The sequence below is a fragment of the Cyprinus carpio genome, chromosome A12 (genome assembly GCF_018340385.1).
Source record: "Cyprinus carpio isolate SPL01 chromosome A12, ASM1834038v1, whole genome shotgun sequence".
NCBI classification, from domain to species: Eukaryota; Metazoa; Chordata; class Actinopteri; order Cypriniformes; family Cyprinidae; genus Cyprinus; species Cyprinus carpio.
In genome coordinates, this window is record NC_056583.1 from 11,812,026 (window position 1) to 11,839,210 (window position 27,185).

The window sequence follows — 27,185 nt, forward strand, 5'->3', positions numbered from 1 at the left end:
ATGGTGGGGCCTGAAATCTGAATGAAAATCTTCATAGAGATTTTTTTTTTTTTTTTTGCAAGGAGCACAATTGAAGATTTGAAATGGGTCTGTAATTTGCCAGTTCATTAGTATCTAGTTGTGGTTTCTTAATAAGAGGCTTAATAACCACCAGCTTGAATCGTTTTGGGATGTGACCTAAAGATAACGATAAGTTAATAATATTGAGAAGCGGTCCTTCTGCTACAGGTAACAACTCTAGCAGTAATTTAGTGGGTACAGGATCTAATAAACATGTTGTTGGTTTAAATGCAGTGATATATTAAGATAAGATAAGTGCTAAATAAAAAAAAACTTGCATTGTAAAGAGGAGTGTATTTTTGTGTTTTTTTTTTTTTATCTTTTTCAAGAACTTTAATGTAAACTTAATTTAGCCTACATGCACACTAGTTATAAAATCAAATACAGAAAAAAGGCTGTTTTTTTTGTACATCTGCACTTGCACTCATCCTCTGATTATTTGAAAGTCTTCAAAAGCAGGACAACATTTCTAGTAAATAAATGTTTTTATTTGTTAATGCATATCAGAGAATTGGAATTATTTTGATAATGGAACAGTCCTAAAAATGTACAAGTGCACTAAACTAGAGAGGAGACTGAGACAGCCTCCTTATTTTTAAGAATATTAATGATAGTTTTTTAGGCTGGCTCAGTGTGACTTCTATTGCTTTGCTCTTTCCTTTTTTCCCTTTGGCAATTTTTCATTTTGACATTTTAAACTTGGTTAAAAAGGCTTCAAAAGTGTTGTCACTAAACAGCTTCTTGTCACTGCTTTGACTTAGAGGTTCCATTGAAATGAGTTGAAAAGAATTAAGACAATACATTTATTTTTCACTTTTACTCTGTCACGCCTTTCACCTTAATGAAAAAAAGAATATATATATATATATATATATATATATATATATATATATATATATATATATATATATATATATATATATATATATATATATATAAATAAATCTTGTCATTTGATGAAATGCATTGTGGTCTTAGCCTCATTCTTTTCACAGGGTACCAAAAGCAGTATTAAAATGCGCTTGTTTCTGCTGAAACCACAAGACCTGCTGGGAGTTTACAACAATCCAGTGCAGTCAGTGACCTTGTGAAGAACCACCCAAGTGCAATGCTAAATTTAGATCCAACACAAGATAATACTAAGATACACGATCAGACAAGAGTTCAAATCAAGACTAATGGAACCAAAATTCACACAACACATCAAGTAATATAAGATGAGGGAAACCATGAGAGGGTATAAATGCACAAGCAAATGATTAAATGAGACACAGTCAGTGATCTGTGTTTGTGTACATAACATCATTCATCTGGTCTGTTTTAAATGTATTGTAAGCTGCCTAATTATATCCCACAGTCTTGTGCATGTGACTGGTGGAATAAATTAAAACAGTGTCTGAAGAAAAGGAAAAAAATTATTTAGAAATCACCATAAAAAAAATCAAATAAATAAAATCAACTTGTGAATCCATTTCTGAGAAATAAGCATTGAAGCCACTTAAATACTCACTTCCCTTACCAAAAAGTAGTATACTTCAAGTTTATTTGATTAAGTATACTTAAGTAAAGTTCAAGTATATTTTGACTTTTTGTAAGTATAAGTCAAGTATACTTAATTGTCATTATAAGTATATATCTTAGAAGTACATAAAGCCCATTTCTGAGAAGTACATAAAAAGTAAACTAAAAGTATACTTTCCTATTTTTAGTTTAAAATAAGTATACTTATAGCACACTTGAATAAACTTCTTTTTCATAAGGGTTGGTTATTAACACCCACTTGAATTTGTTCTAGATCGTCAACATGATGTTATCATGCCTTGGAAAGCCTGTCTAGTTTCTGTAGGCCATACCTTCATCTTAAAACACAAGTCTATTTAGTCATTGAGTGACTGGGCAGAAAGGTAGTTAGCATAGGTTTTGGACTCAGCCATAAGCTAAAACTACAGCTTCAAAATAAAGGGCCGACATAAAATGTGAGTCTGACATAAAGCAAATAAACCCTTAAATGTTACTTTCTCACTTATTGAAAGTATGTGTGTAGTGTTTTAACCTTTCTACGACTGAGACATCTGATTCAATTTAGTGAATAAGTTTGTTGGCTACTTTCTGTAAGTATGTTGTAAGTTTTGAGAAGTTTTCTTTATTTTATTTGTAGTGTATTAATTTTGGATTGTGGTTTGACTGTCATTTGGCAACTTGAAATTCCAAGACGGCTATGGTTAGCTTGTCTTTTGATTCATACAGTGATTCATAGCTTTCAAGGGGTTTTGTTTGATGATGAGTTTGTACAATGATTAATACAAAAGGTTCATTCAGGACTACGGAGGTTGTTTCTTAGAACACTGGCACTAGAAAATGTGAAAATAGTTTTTTTTTTTTTTTTTTTTTTTTTTTTTAATGTTTAATAAACAGTGAATTTTAACCAACAGGTTTTTCAAATATAGCTAAACATCTTCCCTTTAGTACTGTAATGTCTACACTATTGCTGAAAGGCAGTTTTCTCCTCAGTTAACTATTATGTTCAATGAGGATTACACAACTCTTTTACTGACCGATCAGTACAGTACAGTACATTGGAGACTGTGAAATAAATTGGTTTACATCCTTTTCATCCTAATATCAGCCTTTCAAATCTTTACAGAATCTCATAATGCCAATCCCCTTGACAGAGCATGTACTTCTCTAATTTCTTTAGTTCATTGCTGTCTCACTGGAGCATTATAATAATGTTATGATATTAATTTTAATGCGTACAATCATGATAACCTGACCAGAGAGTATTGCCAACATCAAACAACTGGCCATTTGGCTTTAAGCTAGTGGAAACAATGTTTTATAAAATAAACCCATGCTTATGTGATCTTTACATAAGAATCCTGGAATAGTTTTTGCTACAGAGCAGCCCAGATGGAAAGATTTAAAGCGGTGTGCAGCTATTTTTATTTGATCTGTTTATACACGCACACACACACACATGTTTACACAGATACACACATTTATTTTGAAATAGAAATCTTTTGTAACATAAACGTCTGTTACTTTTGATTCACTTTTAATGCATTGAATATTAATTTCTAAGCTAAATTAAACTAAACAAAACTAACTAAAATAATGTAAAATCAAATAAATCTGTTTAAATAATAATAATAATAATTGTACTGATCCCAACAGTAGTGTGTACTGTATATATACACGTATTAGTTCCAGTCGTCAAATATGATTGGTCAATTTCAAGTTCAATCCAAAATGTTATGGTGTTTTTGTAGTTGTATTCAGAGCAGTGTGATGTGTCAGCCATAGAATTGTCAGATCAACAAATTAAAGTGCAGCAGAGCATTTACTAGCATGATTTTGAATTCATTAATACAAATTATGAGGTGAAACAGCTCAATGCATTTGGAAAAAATGTACAAATTAAAATGCAAAGCTGAAACAATACACAGGCTAATGTTTATAAGAATTGCAGTGCATGAATTTAAGAAAGTAAGAAAGCATTCTTCATGTGATGATCTTTATACCCTCTGGTAACATATGTTCTGGACTGGCTGTGGGAGGTGTGTTGCAGTCTGTTTTGCCATCAGATTTTTCAAATCAGTTGGGAACATTGCAAGAAAGAAAAAACATATCTCAAATAAAAAGCCCATATATATATATATATACAAGATGTTCAGCACAGACTACCCCATCAATAATAGACAAATGGTCACATTTTGAAAGAAATAAAAACATCTAGCAGATTGGATATTCAGCTTTTGTGAGAGGTCCATTCGGTGCTGTTGTCGAACAGTAGCAGAAACATCTCAGTTTGTCATATATATGCCAGACAGGGATTTTCTCCAGTGGAGCCGTGCAATGAGTCTTTTCCCCTCTTTTTTTAATTCTTCTCTGTAGTTCATGAATAATCATTGAGAAATGACCTCTTCGGGGTTTTTCATATCTTGCCCTTTTCTCGGACGAGTCCAGCACCCAGAGGTAACTGTGCAGATTGGTGATCATTTCTCTCAAGGATGGTCTGTGCTCCTCCCATTCCAACTCTTTCTTTTCCCCACCATCCTTCCCTCTCTCTCATTCACCTCTTCTCTCTACCCTACACAAATCATTGATTTTTCAGAGGTTCTATAAAATATTCACGATGTGTGGGCAGGCCTCTTTCTTTGGGAATTTGGTGAGGGAAAATCATTTTGAAGGCAAAGTCGTAAAAGGAAAAAGAGAGGCCGACAAAAAGAAATAAAGAGAGGGAGAGAAAGGCAAAAAAGAAAAGGCAAGATAAGAGCCATGGAAACCTTTCTAGCATCGTGTTTGGAATATCAATGGCTCACTTTGGAACAACTCCTGAATATAAATAAATAAGCAGATACACTGGTAAAGATTGCTATCCATGGTTCTTGTATCTCCATGCTCTCTTCTTAAAGCCTCAGATCGAATTGATTCCAAGCAGATTCTCACTCTCAGCTTTGAGGACACACTTCTTTTGTTTTCATTCTTCCATCTGTCACACCAGCTTCTTTCCTTCCACTTGAGTTTTTACATGTTATAGTATCATTGAAAATTAAAATATGATTTAATTACAGACCACTGTCTGTTTTTCAGTAAAACAATTTGATGTAGAGATGTTTCTTCAACTATAGGCACTGCTAGCCCTGTAGAATTTCAGAAGAAAGAAAAATCTTAAAACACACTTTTTTTAATCAGCATTCTGGGGTAAAAATAAAGTGGAAATTATATTTAAATATTAAATTTTATATATATATATATATATATATATATATATATATATATATATATGTGTGTGTGTGTGTGTGTGTGTGTGTGTGTGTGTGTGTGTGTGTATATATATATATATATATATATATATATATAAAACGGCTGACTCCTTTGACTTACTATAGCTAGCATTTTTATTTGTTTGTTTGTTTGTTTTTAATTATACAAATAATATTTTTTCTTCAATCATCACATCTCATGAATCAAACATGCTCTTTACTGACAATGTTGTTTCCTTGGAAAAACAGGTAAAGTAACTCACAAAGAAACTTTATTAGGTTCAAAATCGTTGGTTGTGGTTTGCAACAACTGAGGGAAAATTGTTTTTAAATTTCTACACATGCTCTTTTATGGATCATCATAGTTTAATTCATATTTGTATGATGGATTTTCATAATTTAAGTTTGAAAGTCTGGGTCAAGGACAAGAGATAAACAATAAAATCTGTACACAAACAGATAAATATGTTTTATATATATATATATAATTTTCCAAGACAGCTTGAATGTGACCTTCATATAACAAACAAATGAATATATTTTAATAAAAAGTCAACACAAGGGACATGCAACCAAAAAGGTGTGATCTGGGATGGCCCTAGCCACCACTTAAAATTTGATTGGTCATACCAGGTGTTACCCCAAAATTATCCCATCACACAATTCAGTGGCTGGACCTTCAGTAAAACCCAATACAGCCTTTTTTTGGTTTAAATCAGGGCAAAGGCAGTGTCAAGATATTTTTTGATAAAGCCAACAAATAGCAGTTCTTGTGCAGCTGGTTGCCATCTGGCTTTAACTTAGCACCTTTTCTAGCTCATTTAGCACATAACCTTTTCTAAGACAAGCACATTATAAATCAGACAAGCCACCCTTTAATGAGCCTGTGCCCCACTTGTCAAAAGTCTGCACATGCCATTTGGATTTTTTTACTGTTTATTTGCATCTGTTTGATTAGTAGTTCTCGGTTTAATTCTTTGGCGACTCTTTTAACCATACCTCTTTTTTTTTCTAAAGGTTGGAGGGACGATGTACAACACCGGCCGCCATGTCTCACTCCGATTGGACAAAGAGCACCTGGTGAACATCTCCGGTGGACCAATGACATACAGCCATCGTCTTGAGGAGATCAGGTTACACTTTGGAAGTGAGGATGGACAGGGGTCTGAGCATCTCCTCAACGGCCAGGCCTTCTCTGGGGAGGTGAGCATCGTCATAAGTGGGCTACAGATCAGAATGTAGAATGCCAGTAGCTGCTGATATTCATCAGCCTGTTGATCTGTTAAGGTCACTATCTAAGTGCAAAGTGTAAAGACAGCAGACAGCAGGCAGCAGGCCTCGAAGGTCAACAACGGGTGTAGGCTGAAAGCAAAACTCTCCATGGCATAGATCTAAAATATAGTGATGTTTTTATGCATGGACAGATAGTCATAGTGTGCCTCAGAGCATGCATTTCATGAAATGTTTAACATGGTTTGCATCACAGTTTGTACCCTGCTGAACAATATCCTTTAACATACTGAAAAACGCATCAATATTTTGGGCTGCAATAGTCCTTACTGTATTGCTTATGTCTTACTGTGCTCATTCTCCATTGTAAGTAGTCTCACACTAACAGAGCCATAACAGTGGGGAAAAGCGTCTCAGTTGCATCCACTGTGTAAATTTAGCATGCACTGCACTGTGGCCTCTATCATTTGATAAAGTCTCCAGTCAGTGAAGTCTTGACATTTCTTTTTGAGGGTAATGAGACCCACGATTTGTGTGGCAACAAAATAGGCGTGAGCTTGACAGGCAAATCCTCAGTAATTAATGATTATTATTTCTTTCCCCACTGCAGCAGCCAGCTGATAATCCAACAATAATAAAACAAAGTGTCAACAGTCTATCAGGGCAAAGCAAAGCATGGCACCGAAAGGCCAGCTCTGTCTTTCACTCTTATGTTTAAACCATTACTTCTCAAAATCTCTAAATCTATATTCATTGCTGCTGTATTGTTATTGCTTCAGCTAAAGAATTTATGCCTTGGCTATATCTGGAGAAAGGTGTCTGTTAGCATTCTCATTCATCTCAGTTGTTTGGCTAGTGCAGGAGTAGACAGAAGTACACTACCCTTTAAAAGTTTAGGGTTGGTAAGATTTTTTTTTTATTATTATTTTATTTATTTATTTTTTTTTGGAAAGAAATTAATAGCTGAGGGGTAATGGCTACTGGAAATTTAGCTTTGCCATAATTTTAATTACGTTTTTATAAAAATATTAAAATAGAAAACTTTAAAATGTAATAATGATGAACAAAGAGATTTCTTTCAAAAACATTTGAATGGTAGTCTATGTGATTGTGTAAAATTAAGAATCGTCTTACTTTCAATTTAATGAGATGAAATGTGAAGTGAATTGGCAACATCCCAGAGTAAGGTAAAGTGAAATTTGATTCAGAATAAAAGAAAGAATTTACTGATTGGTAATTCAGAGAAATTCAATTCAGGCAATGCATTCTGGGGAATGTTCCAGCCATGGTCCAAAAAGGTCAATTATATCATCAACTTTAACTGTAAGGCCTATAAATATTCAAGTTTTTTCAACAATTTCAAATTATTTAGTCAACATTCAAAGTTTTTCTGGAAAGACTTTGCTTTTCTAGTCAACAATTACTTGAATTTCAATTCATTTTCATTCAATTTAGATTTACATTTGAACTGCAGTTCTGCATCCTGTTTGTTGCCGCAATTCAAATAATATCCAGGGGATTTTCTTTAGCCACACATCTGAGCCGAAATTACCAGGTGACTAAAAAGTCTAGAACAAAAAGAAAATGACATCATGTTTATGAAAGAGTTTTCAGTATCGCTCTTCCTTGTTCTCAGTAATAGCTCTGTAAAAAAAAACATCTGAGATTGTAAATTAAACCAAATGAGCCGGGACTGTGCCTGTCCTTGAAAAGAGAATGGAGATGATGAATATTACAACTTAAAATGACAAACACATTCCCAACCGGTGACTGTTTAGCATTCAAATGCAGCCAAGCTTTTAAGCTTTATTTGGGTGTCTATGTAACATTCAACACGGCTGCCTTTCTCTTCTCTCATTTGTTCTATAGTAATAAAAGTTTATGTTTGACTAATGCTTATGGTACACAGAGGGAGGTTACCTCTCTGCAGATGCATTGCAACACTTCTGAGTTAATACATGCCTCTTCTCCCAGATCTGATATGGGCAGTCTCACTCACTACCTGAAAATGAAACACCAGTGATGAAATGAGTGCTAAAATATTCAAAATGTTTTTTAGAAACTTGCCTAGGTGGTTCCCCTCTGTTCTTTATTCCCCATGGAGATTTTAGGTGCTCTTACTAGCATGCATAAATAACTGGAATATATATATATATTTTTTTTTTTTGCAAAGGTTTATCTATGCAATGTTTGTCTGTGTTATGTTTCTATTTCACATTCTTCAGTGCCTCTCAATAAACAAAGTAATCATTTTGTGGGAATATGTATGTTTAGCTTTTAGCCGGTTTTTTTATAACTATATTAAAGGGATTGTTCACCCAAAAATAACATTTTTGTCATAATTTACTTACGCTCATATGGAAAACAAAAGAAGAATTTTGAAAAATGTTTTTTGTCCATACAATGAAAGTCAGTGGGGTACACCCCATTGATTTTCATTTTATGGACAACTCATTCTTCAAAATATTTTATTTTACATTCCACAGAAATATGTCAAGTCATACAGATTTGTAACTATGACAAAGTGAGTAAATGATGACAGAATTTTCATTCTTGCATGAACTACCCCTTTAAGTTGTTTCATACATCACAATGCACAAATCACAACCACCTAAAAATCATTAAGCAGTGTTGGATTTTATTACCACATAAAATCATAATCTATGATATAAAGACAGAAATGTGATGATATGCCGATTGTTCAAAGATGAAAAAAAAGGGTTTTATGCAAAAAAAAGTCTTACCAGACATTTAGAAAAACAATTATTTGATGACATATTACATCTATTTAAGGATCACAGTGCAGCCCCCAAATACTAATCTGTCATTTTAAATCTTTATTTTTTGTCAATATCCTTCAAACCATACGGAGCCCCTAAAGGGTCATTGTGGTTGAAAAAAATCAGAGTGAGTGAAAAAATTTGGGGTGGGAGGAAAAAATATATTTTTTATTTTTTTGCGTTCCCTCGAGAAACTTTGCGTTCCCTCGCAAAACTTTTGCGTTCTCTCGCAAACATATTTGCGTTCCCTCACAAAACTTTTGCGTTCTCTCGCAAAATTATTAAAAATATATTTTTTATTTTTTTGCGTTCTCTCGCAAAATTATTTGCGTTCCCTCGCAAAACTTCTGCGTTCTCTCGCAAAACCAGCTGAGTTCGGACAAACACTGCCTGTTTACTTTACAGCTTGTAGTGGTTTATACAGCTCCATAAGTTCACAATGGAGCGGTTCATAGAGTTTTGTTTTGAACTTGGATAAATAGTCAGTGCATGCTTAGTACGGCACGGTTTTGGGACATACTAAAACGCTTAATGTAAAACACTGTGTGAGAGCCGTGGGAACGGAGCGAGGCCGGTGGAGCACCTGCGCCATTCACCGGTAACGAGTCCCGCGAAGTAGAAATGAAGGAGGGACTGATGACAGTGTTGGACGATAGAGGACCAGGCTCGGACTTTATTTTGTGTTTTGGTCCTGTTTGCGTGTGCGACAGTCGTCCACGAGTAGGGGCTGTCGCGGTCTTTTAGGTATATTTTATTATTAAAGTTTTGTTTGAATGTTCGCCGGTTCCCGCCTCATTCTTCCCGTGACTATAACGTTTGTTACACACTGGATGACTAAATTCAGTACACGGATTACACACCATATTATTAAAGTAGACAGACAAGCAGAATAGCCCAGAATATGAACGTAACCTGGTAAACGGCACTTTAAGCGTAGGCTATCCCTCATAGAAAGAAAGAGTTTTATTTTAAACTTGGACTCAAGTTCAAATAGGCTACAGTCAGCTTTGCCTATAGTTTAAGACATGGTTTTGGGACATTCTAAAACACTTAATGTGGATGTAGCTACTATAACAGTGACATTGGAGGCCCAATTCGGTAAGGCCTAATAAATACTATTAATGCTAATAAAAATTGTAATATTAATAACCTTATTAAAAGCTATCAGTAAAGCAAATAGCCATAATACAACGTTTCTCCCCCATTTAAAACCGTCAGGATATAGAAAGGATCCTTAAGGGAAGACAGTATAGGCTAAAACCAAAATATGGTAAACAGTTTATTAATAAAATATAGCCTATTATGCACAGGAAAGCAGACAAGCCCATAATAGCTAGAAACAAGCCAAAACCTAATGTAAAGCGAAACTGGGCTCACGTACTGCTCTCTTTCATCACAAATCCAAATGTTTCCATATTCGCAATGTATTTGAAGAAAAAATCATAATGAACAAAAATGTGCCAGTGTAAAAATGTGTAATTTACTTGCCAGTCTATGGGACAGTCTCAAGCCTCCCGGTTTTCATCCAAAATATCTTAAATTGCGTTTCAAAGATGAACAGAGCTTTTACGGGTTTGGAACGACATGGGGGGGTAAGTGATTAATGACAAAATATTCATTTTGGGGTGGAGTATCCCTTTAAGCTAATATTGCAAGCTAACAACTAGCCACCTATATCAAACAGTGACCAGAAATGTTAATTATAATTTTTCACCACATCTACTTATTTTTCAAAAAAATCTAACAGTATAAGTGTTTTTAGGCATTTCACTGAATGACATGTTTTTGTACCTCAAGTTACCACACTATGAAAAGGTGAAATTATCAAATATTTAAGAGCAATAAATTCATCTTGCTGCAGCACCACATAGCCTTCAGGGCACCCTTTGATGATGTCACAGACATATTTGTTGTTTATTTAATTTTACACTGAATGACCTCTGACAAACTGCATATTTGGGGTAAAAGTAGTTATAGGTATATAGTAAATACTTGAGGGAAAAAATAAGACACAGTCCTTTTAATATAATACAGCCAACACTTATGTGAACATGCAATTTTTTTTTAACTTGATATTTTATGTTTATTTAAAAATGTAATATTAAAATCAAAGTCCACACCATTGCACTGAATGATATTTTACACTTTTGAACTTTATTTAACTCATATTTTGTCATTTTATTTTCCCAAAATTTATTTGAAACAAGAAAGTAGACACTTTACTTGCATTAAATATGCTTTTTTTTTGTATGTGTGTAAAATCACTGTAAATTTAATTTGATGCGCACACCAAAATGATGACGTCTCATCTTTGACCCAGATATATTGCTGTTTCTGAATGAAAAAAAGTTTTTTTTTAACAAGCATGCAAATATGTAAATAAACAGAACAATCAAATGCATAAACATTAAAAGAGTGTTTCTTTGAAATAATAATCTAAAAAATCAGTGATCTGCACAACTGTCTAACAGCCCACACATCTGTTTTAGATCCCCTTCTCACCCTTTCATTAATTTCTAATTATCAATGGTAGCAAAATAACACATTACCATTGCTGTTCAGAGCTTAGATGCTAGTATATTTGCTCATTAAAATCCCATTTTCATATGTCCTAAATATAGCAAAGTGCCATCTAAAAAGTACAGCAGAAAATTGGAAACCATGAAACTTCCACCATAACTAATTATTTTATGTTATAAATTGCATAACAGCCCTCTCCATCATGTCCCATCCTACTAAAAACCATGCTAAATCACAGAATCTCTATGTTCAGATTAGGATGGAGATTTACCCTGATTACAGAACTGGCTTTACTGACACGATGTGCATTAAATATTGCATGCGATTTATCATGCAGCCCTAGTTCAGATGCCATGCTTTAAGCAGAAACTGGTCAAGTTAGCTGAGCTCCGGTCTAACGGGTTTCACAGGCTACGTGCTCCTTCACAGGACATCTTAACATAATCAAACAGGATTGTTCTCCATACTATCGGGCTTCCGTTTATACAGTGCCCTCCATAAGTATTGGAACAGTAAAGACATAATTGCTTTCTCTGCTGTGGAGTCTCAAGGCATTTGCAAATATGATTAAAAGATGAATATGCAACAAAACTACAGAATGTCACATTTTATTATCAGGTCTTTCGACACATACATGTTTTACCAAATAAAAAGGACAGCACTTTTAGAGTTCATCCCACTATTTGATGTGAGCATAAGTATTGGAACAGTTGAATTTAAGGCAGATGTAAAATATTAAAAGCTAGTATTTATTTGCAGATCCCTTGAAAGCAATCAGAGCAGTGAGTATGCAGCCCATAGACATCACCAGACTCTTGGTCTTATACTTTGAAATGCTTTTCCCCAGCCTTTAATGCAGCCAATTCCAACTGTTGCTTGTTTTGGGAGTTTCTGTCTTTAGTCTCCTCTTCAGCTGGTGAAATTCATGTTCAATCAGATTTAAATCTGGATTGATTGATTTGGGCAATCTAAGACTTTACATTTCTTTGCCCTGATAAAGTCCTTGAGTGAACTGGCAGGGTGTTTCGGGTCATTGTCCTGATCCAACATGAAGTGCGTTCTAATGAGTTTGGTGGCATTTTCATGAATATTGGCAGCCAATATGATTTTGTACCCTTCCAAATTCATTCTGCTACAGCCATCATACATTAAGTCATCATTAAAATGAAGAGGTCCTGTTCTAGAGACACCCATGCATGCCCATGCCATGACACCACCTCCACCAAGCTTTACAGATGAGGTTGTATGCTTAGGATCATTTGCAGTTCCCTTTTTTTCTCCACACTTTTGCTTTCCAAACACTTAGATAAAGGTTAATCTTTGTCTCATCGGTCCATCAACTCAGTTCCAAAACTCTACTGGCTCACATTAAAAGAACACTTAGAAAGACCTGTGAGGCAACTGTTCCAATACTTATGCTCACATCAGATAGGGAGAAACTCTAAAAGTGCTGATCTTCTTAGTTGGTAAAACATCTTTGTGTTGAATCACCCAATGATAAAATGTGACATCCTGTAGTTTTGTCTCATATTCATCTTTTAATCATGTTTACAGATTTCTTGACTCCACAGCAAACAGAACAATTTTGTCTTTACTGTTCCAATACTTATGGAGGGCACTGTATGTTTTATGAGCGCACGCTCCGATTCATCCGCTATTTGGATGGCAGTTCCAGGCGACTGCTTTTCATTTGCCCTGTTAGCACTGTCCACCCCTCTTTTTGCTATCGACTTGCTGTCTTCATATTTCGCCCATGGTAGGCCTAAGCCTGCTATCAGACAATAAAGAGCTTGTCAGGGGGCCCAACAGAGGCATAAGCTGTCTCCTGTCGTAGCAGAGACACCTCTCCTCTCACGGTCTGACGGATCCGTCTGTGTGCAAAGATGCGCAGAACATTTCCTGCTACTGTTCAACACCTTTCCACCATCTGCAAAATTCACAGAACCAATGGATCCAGTGAGATGAGCGCCTCATCTTTTCGCACATATAATGTGACTTCTTAGAAAGTCTATGAAGTTGGCTGAGTGTAAAAGTGTGGGGTTGAATCGCCTCAGATTTGCCTTCAAACTTGCTCTGGTTAGAGAGTTGAGGTAAAGTAATGGCTTCCCACAAAAAAAAAAAAAAAAAAAAAATCTAATCAAATTAACATTCGCCCTGTAATCGCGTTCCTCCACACTTGATTAAGTTTATAGACGATCTGTCACTCCCTGGCTCTCCTTTTGCATATTTCATAATTACTATCAGCCACACAGTTTTTAATTTATTTCTTTAAAAAAACACAGCAGGTTAATCAGGGCTTGGTAAAGAATCGATCCCTTCGTTTTAACCAAAAAAGGATGTAGGATGCTGCTCCCAGGAACTCTACACGGTCCTCAAATTGTTTACAGTGTTGTGTAGTTGAATAAGACCTTGGAAGAGCCACTTTTTCCCATTAGAAAAAGTTATTTTACAATAATTGTTCTCTGCTCAAGGTAATCTGTACATTTCTTGGCTCTGCTTCCTTTCTATGGAGTTCACTGAGAAGAAATTGTGTCCTCTTCACCTATCTAAACTGCCTGAGTTTTAAAGCTCTTTCACAGGGACAGTGTGCACTCAAGCGATTCACCGGAGGAAGATTAGCTGAGCTTCACAATGAATTCAAATTTAAATTTGACAGACATGTTCAAACAAAGACAGAAGCAGCTGTTTACCTGTGATTGTGATTCAGAGCTATCTGTAATGACAAAAACTCAGGCTGTTATCCAAACTGACTCTCAGCTCATTCAAACCGTCACATTTATATTTCATATTTATTTGAGGTGAAAACAGGTTGTAAGATTAAATCTGCAATATGAAACTGGATTTTCAGTAATTGCCATCCAAAGTATTATCAGTCAGTAATTATTTCCAATTATGCTTTCATATTTCATAAACTCCATGAGAAATTTGGACTTAATATCTCAACACCTGCATAGCTAACACTTGACAACATGAACAACAACCTTCTTTGTGGGGAAAAAAGTGCATGTACCTGTGCCATGTACTTGAGCTGACACTATTTTGTCCTTGATGGTGAGCATATAGCAAAGTAGGGAGTCTATTTTTTTTAACTAAAAGTCAAAACCAATTAATGCCCATTTTGTCTTTACACAGGTGCAGCTTATACATTACAACCATGAACTGTACACAAACTACACAGAAGCTGCTAAGAGTCCAAATGGCCTGGTGATAGTGTCTATATTTATGAAGGTGAGTAATAATCACACATTCAAACACTGAAAGTGAAAGCACAGAAATTAAGCATTTTAAACACTATTTGAATGACGTAATTATCTTACTATCCACTGCACAGTAGTGTGAAAACACAGACTGACATAAATGTTTGTTTCTCAGTAAATCCAATTTCTCAATTTTGTTATAAATTCAAAATTATTATTAACATAAAAACAGCACAAAAAAATGCAAATCAGTGTTACTTAGTTCTTACTGTTGTACACATTTTATTATGTTTTAAGGATACTTAACATAATAATAATAATAATAATAACAATAAATAACTTAAAAAATTAATAACAAACTAGGAAATGACTTAATATGTAATCTTAGATGTGTGTGTGTGTGTGTATTATACATTATACACACACACACACAAATGCATTTTTGATGAATAGAGTGTACAAAAGTACAGCATTTATTTCTCAATATGAATTTGTACATTAATTCAGTAGATGGAAGGATGAATGCATAGAGGAAGAGACTAAAACAATTAGCAGACAACAATTAGCAGACAACAGGCAAACTAAGTTTGCATCTCCCGGTCATTCTGGAAGGACAAGGTCATGAAATAACTTTCCCCTACTTTATAAAAGGACTGTGAGTAGACATGGCTGCAGAGATTCCCTCAGGACAAGAGCTGAAGCTAAGATAATGAACCCATCCAGTGTTATTCGCAGGCTTAGTCCTCTTTCCCCTGAATGTGAGTCTCTTTTTGCCCAGGTGACGTGAGTCACCTCTTCTGTCCGTCCATATGGAAGATTCCTAACTCATGCTCAATAATATACACTCTGTGTGGACATTCTCCATATACCATATAGAGACAGTTAGAAGTCTATGCAATGATCAAACACTACATTAACATATACAATATTTTGGTGAATGTACATTTGTGTGTATTTTACATACAATTAAGCACTGTTGTTTAAGTATTGGAATCATTCACTATATGCCAACACTGTACATACAAAAAAAATAAAAATGTGTGCTGTTTTGTCAAATATGTATTGTGGATTTGACAGATATAGCATTTGAAAATGATTCGAGAATACATTCAAACTATTAGCTCTATCTGTTGAAGAAAGGCTGACAAGGTGACATCTAATAGTGTTGACATAACCATATTTTTGCATGTCAAACATGTTTGTTTTGCTGGTGTTACTAGCTACTAAGTGGACGTACTGGAAATGTGGGAAAATCTCAAACAACATCTTTCACAATTTGGATGATGGTTTCTGATGCTGTTGAAAAAAAAGTAGGGATACAGCAGTAAGAAGTATATTTTTCATTCAGTCAGGACATAACATTTTCTTTCAGATATATTTAAGTTTAATTCTGTTTATCCTATCTGCATTTTTCTTATTTTTTTTATTTTTCTTAAATGTTTATATATATAATTATATATAATTATATAATTATTTTATATATAAACCACTTTGTTGCTTTGCATCCTGAAATGAAGACAGGCAGTTTTTATTTTATCCTGATTTACTACTTTACCTGCAGCTTATAACTTCCAAGTGAAAGATATTACACCAACATGTCAGAAAAAAAAAAAAAAAAAAAACGGAATCACTGAGTTGGAAGAATGATCACCCCCTATTTTGTTGAACCAACTTTTGCTTTAATTACAGCCTTTAGTCTATTGAGATATGATTCTGTCTCTACTAACTTTGCACATCTAGACTTTGCAATATTTGCTATTTGCAGAACTGCTCAAGTTCTGTTAAATTTGATGGTGACCGTTTGTGGACTGCAGTCTTCAAGTTATTCCACAGATTTTCAATGGGGTTTAAGTCTGGGCTCTGACTAGGCCATGCAAGGACATTCACCTTTTTCTCATTCAATCACTGTGTGGTCAGATTTGCTGTGTGCTTTGGGTCATTGTCATGTTGCAAAGTAAACCTTCTTCCCACTGACAACTTTCTGGCAGAGGGCAGCAGATTTTCCTCAAGAATTTGACGCACCTCCATGCTTTACTGTATAGGAATGCTGTTATTTGGATGGTGAACTGTATTGGATTTCTGCTAGACATATCGTTTGGTGTTGAGGCCAAATAATTCAATTGTAGTGTCATCTGACCATAACACCTTTTTCCATGTGGCCTCAGAATGTGGTGTGTTTTGGCAAAGCTCTGTCGTGACTGCATGTGGCCTTTCATAAGGAGAGGCTTTTTTCTTGCATCCATTCCATACAAGCCACATTTGTGATGTTGTTGTCACATGCACACAATGACCACTATTTTTCATAAATTGACAGTGCCTTGCCTCCCATTTTTGATTGTTTGCTTCAGTTGCACAATCATGAACTGAAATGCTCCAGGAAAGCTCTTTTCATGCTGAGCTAATCAAAATTACCACAGCTGAAAGTCAAATGTTTTTGTGTGCCATTGAGAAGGTGATTAGCTAAACCTGATTGAGTTTACAAGTCATTTTTAGGAGGTGGTGGTCCTTTTTCCAACTAAAGCCAAATTCCCTCTACACAAATTTAAACATCGGCAGATTGCTGTGCTGTTCAGACTACATGACTTGCTATCTGTCTTGAAATCGTTGTGGTGTTCACACTTCGTGACACTATGTAAATGATTCGCAACAGGGGGTGACACACTACACGAGCTGACAACAACTCTGTCACCCAAGGACTCTATTGGAGGCCCATTTCAGAAAGGAGGTTAAGTGAAAACTCTGAGTATGTTAACCCTGAAATGAGGAAAGCTCTGGGTTTTTCTTTTTCAGAATGGGAGGTCTGTCAAACCCGAGAAAGCAGGGTAACCAAGCTAGTTTCTGAAAGAGAGGTAGCTTATTCTCAGAGTCAGTTACCATGGTAAATTACACTTTGAACCTAAGCTGGGGTGTGTTTCCTGTACAACAACATAACTCACTGATTAACCACCATAGTATGATATATTATTGTGGAAACTAACTAGCCAGTCACGACTGTTTCCCGAACACGGTCACATCTCCGTCGTTTGAACCACATTAGTTCAACAATTTAGGGCCGTTGTTAATGACGGCACATGCATGTGGTGGAGTAATAACTTCTGCTGATTCAATTGATACAAGATCTCTGAGATGCTGTTGTATTGAACATGGCATCTGATTACTAACTACTTTTCTTACGTTATCACAAACATTCTAAATTAAAACTTATCATTGATAGAAACAGTCAGCTCTACTGCCTTTTCTTTTGCATTTAAATCTTTATTACAAGCAATCCTGTGGTTCATAAAGAACTTTAATTAAGAACGTTAAGAACTTTAAAATCATTCCCTTGTTTCTCTAAAAGTGCTCTTTTCCTTTAAACCTAGCCAAAATACCATAGCCTATGCGTTGGCTGTGAAAGACAGTAGACTTTAATTATATGCATTTATGGTGTAATTACTACATTTTTGTGTCAATGCATGTTCATATTTACTGCAAACAATGCGCTGTTACTTTAATTCAGCACGTGAAGCGCAGAAAAAAAATTGGTGTGGAAATGATCTCTGCACTGCTGCAGACACACCGCTGTTAAAAGCACTGCCGACCACAACTGTTTGTGCAGTGTGAATGCTTTAATCCATTAATATGTGCATGGAAAAAATGCACCACACGCACTGCAAATAAAGTAATGTGAACCTGTTATTATTGTGTGTGCAGTCTTCAGGAAAGCGTGTGAGCATTGAATGGTTTAAACACTTGCAAGAAAATGCAGTTTAGAAACTTAAGTGACGATCATAGACTGTATAAAAGACACTGCCTCGATTGTGCAAGTGGCAATTCCTGTGTTGACCCTGCAGTGTGCAGCTCACTTATAGTGCAGACGCGATGTGATTTGAAGCCATTTGCATTTTGAGACAGAAAGAGAGCGCGCAGTGATTCATTCATGCTGTTTGTGAAATTATGTCTTGCAGAAACTTTTTCAAATTACTTTATCAGTTATTTAATGAAGAAATATGAAATGTACCTCACCTAAAGCATTATAATTATTTCACCCACGCTGGACAGAGACTGTGACGGTGCTGCTGCATGTTCTCTCCAAACCTCTCATGGCAGCATCATCAGCTTGAGATCAGTTTTATGAAATCGACCTTTTTAGAGACCACGGATCAATCATCACAAAGCAATTATCGGCCGATTGTGATCGGTAGCCGATCAATCAGAGCACCCTGATATTCATTATTTTTGCAAGCCTTCTTGCTGTTGGATGAGTAGAAGTCCAATGTTAATTTCATTACTCTAGTTAAGAAATCCATTGATCATGGCTTTTCATAGTCGTAGTGCACGCACTAAACTCAGAGTCAACCTACTCAGAGTCGATTGAACTAAATCAGAGTTTCCCATCTCAGGGTAAGTCAACTCAGAGTTCAAGTTTCAACTCAGAGTTGGTTGAACCTCCTTACTTGAAATAAGCCCCATGTCTCCAAACCACGTTTTGTCATGAAAACACACAGAAGAAGTTTAATAAAGATGACGTGAAACAAGAAGTGAAACAGGAGTTCTTTATTTGAAAATTGACCTTTAGAAGAAATTAGTGCTGCAAGCTGTTTGCGTGATGATCTGTTCTGGTTTTTTATTTTATTATTTATATTTGTTTTTTTTTCTGACATGTTGGTTTTATATATTTCACCTGGATGTAACAAGTTGCACTGAATAAATACAGCTAGATAAAAACTGTGTCTGTCTTCATTTCAGGCTACAAAGCAACAAAATGTGATTCTTTTCCTTTAATTCATTATTAAATAAGTGTAATTTATTGTTGTTGTTGTTGTTAACTATTTACCTATGGAATTTTGGCAGAAATTATGATTACTATGGTATTTTTTGTAAGGATATTTTTGACAAGATTTGAAATAAATTAAAAAAAAACATATTTTCTGTACGATTTGAGGCATTTCTCTCAAGAGTGTGTTTGGTGCTATTCAGTTACACTATGCTGCAGTCACTGCCCTCCCCTGTTAGTGATCTGACTGAGAACATTGTGACTTCACTCCTATTTTCCTGCACTTTTCTTCTCTGTGACATAAGTCACCCAAAGCCATTTTCTGAGGAACCTCATGCTGTGTTCCCTGTTATGGCATCAGACCTCCAGGAGGGACTCCCATCTGAGTCTAAAGAGTATGACTACTAAAAAACAAATCATCACCATCAATGGAGGGACAAGCACAAAATGGAGGAGGCTGAAGAGAAGCCAGCCATTTTGTTTGTCATATAAACAGCTACTTGTATGAATAGCAAAGGCAGTATTCTTAGTGCATTGATAGCGAGGGAGAGTAAAACCTATTCTTTTTTCACACACTGTGTAGTCAACCCTAATTATTTCTTGGTAGAGATAATGGCTAGCTGTAGCCCCAGGTTATATCAAAGAAAGTCTCGAAATGATGCGACTAAAACTTTTAAGCCTCAGACTTCAATGTTCACTCAAAGAGGAGGTCAAAAGAGAAGTGATTTGTGGTGTAGTCACGAGGCACATTTTTTTTTAATCGTTCAGACTGAAAGCGTCTCAAATTAGAAAGTAGAGTGGAGTCAAAGAAAAGCACGGTAACTGTGTCTTGTTGGCTCCATTCATGCTCTTTTACTTGCTAAAAGCAGCCACAATTTTTGAAGATCTTTTCATGGCAAACACGTCATTATGTCATAAGTGATTCTATCAGGTGTCATTTAATTACAGAACACTGTTCAGGTTCATCCTGTGCATTTGAGTGCAGTAAAAACAGTTTCAGCACCTTAATGGATCAAGTAAATTTCAAAAGATGTGACGCTAGCACCTCAGTTTTTTACATAAAAAAAAAAAAAAAAACTAAATTACTGGGAGATTCACTTCCCACGTTTTTTCAGTCATGTTTGTCTGCCTTTTAGAAATAAAGTTGTCACTAATAATCTGCTTCTTTTTATTTTCCCCTTGACCCTCTTTCTGCCTCCCTACTCCTCTTTTCTATGTTTTCCCCTCTCCTGTCTATCACTCTGTCCTTCTCATCCATTTTTCACTGTTCTGCCCTTCCTCCCCTAACATCTGTTCCATTTCAGATATCCGAGACTTCAAATTCATTTCTGAATCGGATGTTGAACAGAGACACCATCACAAGAATAACATATAAGAGTAAGTGGAAAAATATTATACTGTTGGCCATTTGACACAAAATCCAAATTGGTTTTCAAATTAAATCGATTGTACTGACATTTTGCAAGTGATTAAATCATATCAGTTTGTTCAGACAGTATAGTCAATATCAGGTGTACCTTCATCAGAGAAATGATATAAGCATCACCGTGAGATCTGAGGGTAGCTGTCAGTATAGAAAACTGGAGATTTTGCTCTGCCTGTGTTTATCATGACATCTCGAGGTGGTGCTGACTCATGAGGAGCATGATAAAATAAATGACAGAGGGATGTTATGCATTCACGTGTCCAGAACCACTGACTCATTTACTATTCACTACATAGTGAATATCACATAGGCAGGACTGAGGTGAACTGAGTGTATTCAGACACAATATTGTGCACTAAGAGGTTACATATGTCAGATCCCTACTTGAAATCAGATCTGACCATTTAGACTGATACACATTATATTCAGATTTTAAACCACACAAACTACCATTCAAAAGTTTGAGGTCTGTAAGGCTGCATTTATTTGATTTAAAAATACAGAGAAAAAAAAAAACAGTGTCTATACATTTTAAAATAACTATTTTTAAAAAATGTCATTTATTCCTGTGATGGCAAAGTCAAATTCAGACACACCAAAAAATTAAAAATAAAAAAATTACCTTTTGCTGCCTCTCTGAACATGAGAAATAAGAATAAAAGTTAAAAGTCATTAAAGTCCTTTACAGCAATATTAAATGTGTTCTGAGTTTGCCGCACCAAACAAAAATGTGTTGTGAGTTTGACACCAAAACAAAAGTGTGTTTTTAACAACCCAGCCAAATTTGAATGATTAAAAAAAAAAAAAAAAGTAAATAAAATCTTGAAAAAAATAAGAAGAATTCTCTGCTCTTAAATGCTGGGGGTGTGTCTGCTTTCTGCTTTCAATTGTCAACCTGAATGGATGTCAAACACCTCTTTAAGTGTTAGGGGAGGTGTGTCCAATGCACCATCAAGACATGATTTCAGACCCGCCTAAAAAATCCTGAGCACGAAAATGGTGAAAAACTATTTAACGGTCTAACCCAACAATTAAGTACTACTAAATTTAGCCTTTACTTTATACTTCACTTTACTTCTAACTTAAGCTTTTTACTTCTGGAGATTGTATTAAGGCTTTAAAATTCACAAAATCATTTGGGAAGACAAACAAAACATGTAAGAATCATGAAACTTTGTTGGTCACAGAGCTTAATTTCTGCAATAATTCAAAAGCCAGTGGTAAGATCCAACTGGCTTTTTGTTGAGGGAACCAGAGTAGGGTGTGACATGTTGCTTGAAGCATTGAGTTAGTCATGACAATATGTGGTATCAGTTTTATGCTCTTCAGCTGCAGCACATTGTGAAATAACGTGCAGAGAGGAACCCTTCTGATAGGCTGTTTTGTAATGGAATGCGTTGTGTTACACCCTAATTCTGCACTCCATGCCAAGCCTTTATGCTATTTATTGATTAACAGCAGCAGTTTGAAGGCACAAGACTTGTGTAAGTAAAGTCAAAGGTGTCGAGAAGCAAATTTATTCAGCCTTGAGAACTCAGACCACTATCTGGTTTGGGAATATTTCATGGCTGAAGCTGACATGCAGTGTAGTGGAAATGTTCCGTTGCATTATCCTTTAACTCACCAGAGGGACTTTTGAAAAAAGGCCTTCATAATTGAATTAATAGGGGTGGGGAAAGAGCGGATGAATAGATAAAATGTTCTGACCCCAGGTGACTGCTGCGTGTCACAGCCAAACCCCCCACCTCCCAACCTGCCTCTCCAACCTCCCGCTCTGTTTCCCCTTGAATCTTTGGAAACACACTACTACCAGCCCTAGCTGCAGTGGCAGTGGAGCTAGCACATTTCTTTTTCAAACGTATCCCCCTCCTCCACAGCCAAAAGGAATTATTTATGCCACCAAAGCTATCAAAGTTCTGCGCAATGCCACTGGTGGAATGGCAAACATGTGGGGAGATAGAGATTGAGTGGTAATCAATGAGATAGAGGGAGAATAACGAACTATTTCCCCTGGCTGGCGTGAGTCGGAACCTATTACTTGTCTGTTGTCGGTGGAAGGTGGGTTCAATATTGCTGTTCCTCATAAATTCAAAGCAGCATTATCTCATTTCGGCCAGCTATTGTGAAGTCAAAATAACATGTGCTGTCACCGCTTGTCCAACAAATCAAAAGCAATGCATAAATACTGAAAAGAACTATCAACAAGCAAAGATAAAGAATTGTTTGGTTACTATTGTTGCTTTTTGTTTTGCTTTTGTTGTTTGGACATTTCAAGATGTTCTTTTGTTACTTAATATATTGAATTTTGACTTAGGATGAAGTCTTGGATGGAAAGTACACTATTTTGATTTCTAAATTGACTAATTCATGTTTGTGTATTGGCTCTCTAGATGAGTTGTAATTGATAAGCAGCAACATTTTTTGCCCCTTTTTTTTTTTTATGAAGATGATGCATACCTGCTCTCGGGGCTAAACATTGAGGAGGTTTATCCAGAGACGGCGAGTTTTATCACTTACGAAGGGTCTATGACAATCCCACCGTGCTACGAGACCGCAACGTGGATTCTGATGAACAAGCCAATTTACGTCACAAAGATGCAGGTAAAACAATGTTCAGTGTTTAAAATAAATGAGTTTTATGTGCTAAGTTTACAAAATTATTTCATGTAAACTACTTGACTGAACTTAAAATGTTACACTGCCATCATTGTAACAGTTACGTATTTAGATTATGTAATGTTTAAGTAGTTGTATAAAATACTAACATTTTAAGAACTTAAGTTCTACGACTATCGATTTACTACTACAAAACTCATGAAATAATGCCACAGAGACTTAAAGACGGCATGAAACATGCATGAACAAACTCAACCAGACCAGATCATTAGACAACAACAGTGAAAATAAAACTGGCAAACAGTCACACAATGCAACCTTATTAATTATTCATGCCAAGTGCATGCTGAGAAAGGAGGAACTGAGTTACTGAACGTTGTCAGAACTTCAGAACAGCAAGTTAACAAAAAAATAGAATAATCGAGTAAATCTTTCAGCATTATTTATTTGATCCAAGAATCTATTTTTATGGATTCAGCTAACGGCATGCTTCTTACAGGCAGAATGTGTCACTTTTGACCCTGCAGATACACTGTTTTGATGACATGTAATATAATCTGTTCTTGAATGACACTCTCGCGTAGCTCCCCAGACGCTTTTTGATGCGGGTCTGTTAGGATTGGATTGACTGTGCAATAATTGCCTGACCTGCCATCAGAGGGTCGATATAAAACGTCTGCTCCATCTGTGTCTTCCTTACAGATGCACTCCATGCGACTGCTAAGTCAGAACCAGCCCTCGCAGATATTCCTCAGCATGAGTGACAATGTGCGCCCGGTACAGCCTCTGAACAACCGCTGTATCCGCACCAACATCAACTTCAGCATGCAGGGCAAAGACTGCCCCAACAACAGGGCACAGAAGTTGCAGTACCGAGGTCAGTGTCTCTTCTTGTGATCTCTCAACCCCCTTTGAATTAAACCAGCCCATGACAAAACCAGAAGTGTTTCTACAGCTTTCATCATTTACTTCTCCAAAACAACTCTGACCTCAAGACAGAATTACACTGTTGGTCATAATGAACAGGTTTGCTGAAGTTACTAAGTAAATGTTACAACTTAGTTTCCAGGTAGATATTGAAAAGGTGCATTTATAATAATAAACATTTCCTTTATTATCCTCACTTTACACATTGAGGATGTGAGGATCCATGACCATTAGTATGCTGCCTAGGTAGGCAGTAGGCAACCAGATTGCTCACTAGGTTTCACATGTGTGATTTCTAATATGTGATTAAAGGTGTGTTGTACTGTTATACAACATGCAAAAATACGAGCACATGCAGATACACACACACACACAAGCATTTTGTACATATTAGATGAGTGAAATGAATTATTCAGTAGTTCATGAGCAAATATTTATCCTCAAAACAACCGTATAATTACCCATTTCCTTACATGTGTCATGTATACAAAGAAGTGTTTTTATGTATAAAATAAACTCACTGGTAACACCGTCATCCTGTTAAAAGTGTTTGCATAATTACTGGTAATCTCCTCTTGACCATGCATCATTTATTGACTAAGCTTGTTTAAGAGGTTTAGGAGTCTCAGTAGCACAGCAGTCTGTTTGGAGAGCCATAGGCATCTTAAGATGTGTATGTGCTTCTACCAGAATGCTAGAGATATTGTTGTAAATTGTTTCAGCACTAATGCATCATGAACAAGGAAAAGAAGGCTCTTATATTGAGCCTGCTCTTATCGCAAAATTTCATTATGGAGAATTTGCGTGTACTCTTGATACAGCAGTGAAGGAATGATTTAGAGTCATGCGGCACATGTTTGAGATGTTGGATTTACCACCCCAGTGGGTAAATGAGCGACACTAAAAAAGGTTCCTTCCTTTTATTACATTTGAGATGTTAAAAGATGTAAATATCTTGGAGGAGAAGGAACAGATAGAGGCATTTAATTAGAGTTGGTTAGGCAACTGGGGTCATGTATCTTAACCAGGGAGACACATTCTTTTGTAGCTAGCACAGTGAGTTGTCTGCAGGCTAATTGAATTTTAAATTTTAGCTTGAGGTGGTGATATTCAGGGTGCAAGAGAAAAATGTAATTCTGGGAAACTGCACAATGAACATGAACACAATGTTACAGAGTCTTACGGAACAGCAGCTAGAACTAGAAGAAGAAGAAAAAAAGAGTCCAATATTGATGATTTTTAAATGCAGTGAGACATTAGTGTATATATTATTAGTTTGCAAATGCATCAGAGTAAACTGCTGAGGGAAAACTACACAATCCAAGTTGTCCAAAACATGAGACATGCTTTGTTTTAAGCACTTCAAACTAATAAAAACTCCCATTGAGTTCAAACGTAACCATCAGGTGCTGTTAGAGTTTTTCTCAGTCGCTTTGGTATATTTCTCAAATAATCCTTAACATCTGCAAACCAGTTCAACAATTTGGGCAAAGAGCACCACACAATGGAGTACCTGCAAAAGCCTGTAACTAGCTCATCATTTTTATTTCACCTCTCAGAAGCATTTATGTGAATGGACACATCAGTTCCATCAGAATGACAAGTCCCTGTCATTGTTCACAAACAAACACAAGATAGTCAAATGCTTAGCCATGTTGTCAATAGCATCACAATGATTGAAAATGCACAGTGCTGCACTTTTGCTGTATGTCAATTTCAACAGTACAGATTTACACATTGCTGTATGTGATATTGATTGCAATATTGCAAGAGACTGGACAATTACTCTTTTATTGGTGGTCTGACAACAAATTATAGTAGAATGTCATGGTGATATAAAGCAAAAGACAAGACACACATATGTGCATACTGTATATACATATGCAATGTGTGTTTGTGTATACACACACAGATTGTATATATATATACATTGCATGTTTGTGTGTTACAGTAGTTTCCATAAAGTATATTTACTGACTTTGACTGTTGTGTCTTCACAAGTTTGAAAGATTGAGGACACAGTTTGGCTGTACCTATTGACCTCCCCATACCATTGTATGGCCATGATTGAAAACATGGTCCAAACATCCTTGGCCTCTTCTACCTCTTTCTCTGTTTTGCCTCCCTACCATTCCATCACACAACTTTATGCCTCTTCTTCTTAACTGTTGACCTTGTTTGTTTCCTTGTTGTTCTTTGTGTGTCCACTGTTACAAATGATCAGGTTCAGGTTCATTGTGTTGTGCTCGATCTATATATGTTTAATAATTAAAGGTTTGTGAGATCTATTTTAGAGAACTGGTTGATCTAACACTCTGTATTTCCCTTCAATAGTGAAATTCAAGATTCACTGTGCAATTCATCAATTACAATTTACAAAAAGAAGTCTAGTAGAAATGTATAGAAAATATGCTTGACAGTTTATGACAACTGTTGAATAACTTCTACAATAAACGAATACCTAGATGTTATACGGAGAACACTATTTAACACAATCAGTATAATATATTTTCATCAACATGACAAGCAATCAATAATGTTGGAAACAGCAGACAATTGTACATAATCAATGTACCAAAGGATTGGCGGTTTATTCAAAACTGTGAGATATTGCTTTTATGATGTGGAGGTTTTGAGAACTTCAGTTAGGATCAACTGAGAAAAACTGTAATTTACATGTCTTTTCAGTGCATAACTTACATCTTATATCCTTTATTCCTTATCTGTAAATGTTCAAAATAATTTACATTTTGTCCTTTTCAACAACAACAAGCAAGTCTCTGTTAAACTTAACAGACTTCAGTAAATGAGTGTGCAATGATTCAGACTATACATTTGCTACTCTGGCTATAATGTAAGTTTAAAAATCTTCATGTAATTTTATGCGAACAGTAGCTGTATAGGGAC

At 35.8% G+C, this 27,185-nt stretch overlaps 1 protein-coding gene across 1 annotated transcript in view; it reads left to right on the forward strand.

Annotated features, from left to right (window-relative positions):
• Positions 1-27,185, forward strand: part of LOC109099532 (carbonic anhydrase-related protein 10) — a 100,305-nt gene that overhangs the window by 72,031 nt on the left and 1,089 nt on the right. Inside the window, exons 3-7 of the mRNA XM_042768282.1 lie at positions 5,844-6,029; positions 14,489-14,584; positions 20,614-20,686; positions 23,182-23,336; positions 24,054-24,228. Coding sequence (XP_042624216.1) covers positions 5,844-6,029; positions 14,489-14,584; positions 20,614-20,686; positions 23,182-23,336; positions 24,054-24,228 — 685 coding nt within the window. The remainder of the gene's footprint in view (positions 1-5,843; positions 6,030-14,488; positions 14,585-20,613; positions 20,687-23,181; positions 23,337-24,053; positions 24,229-27,185) is intronic.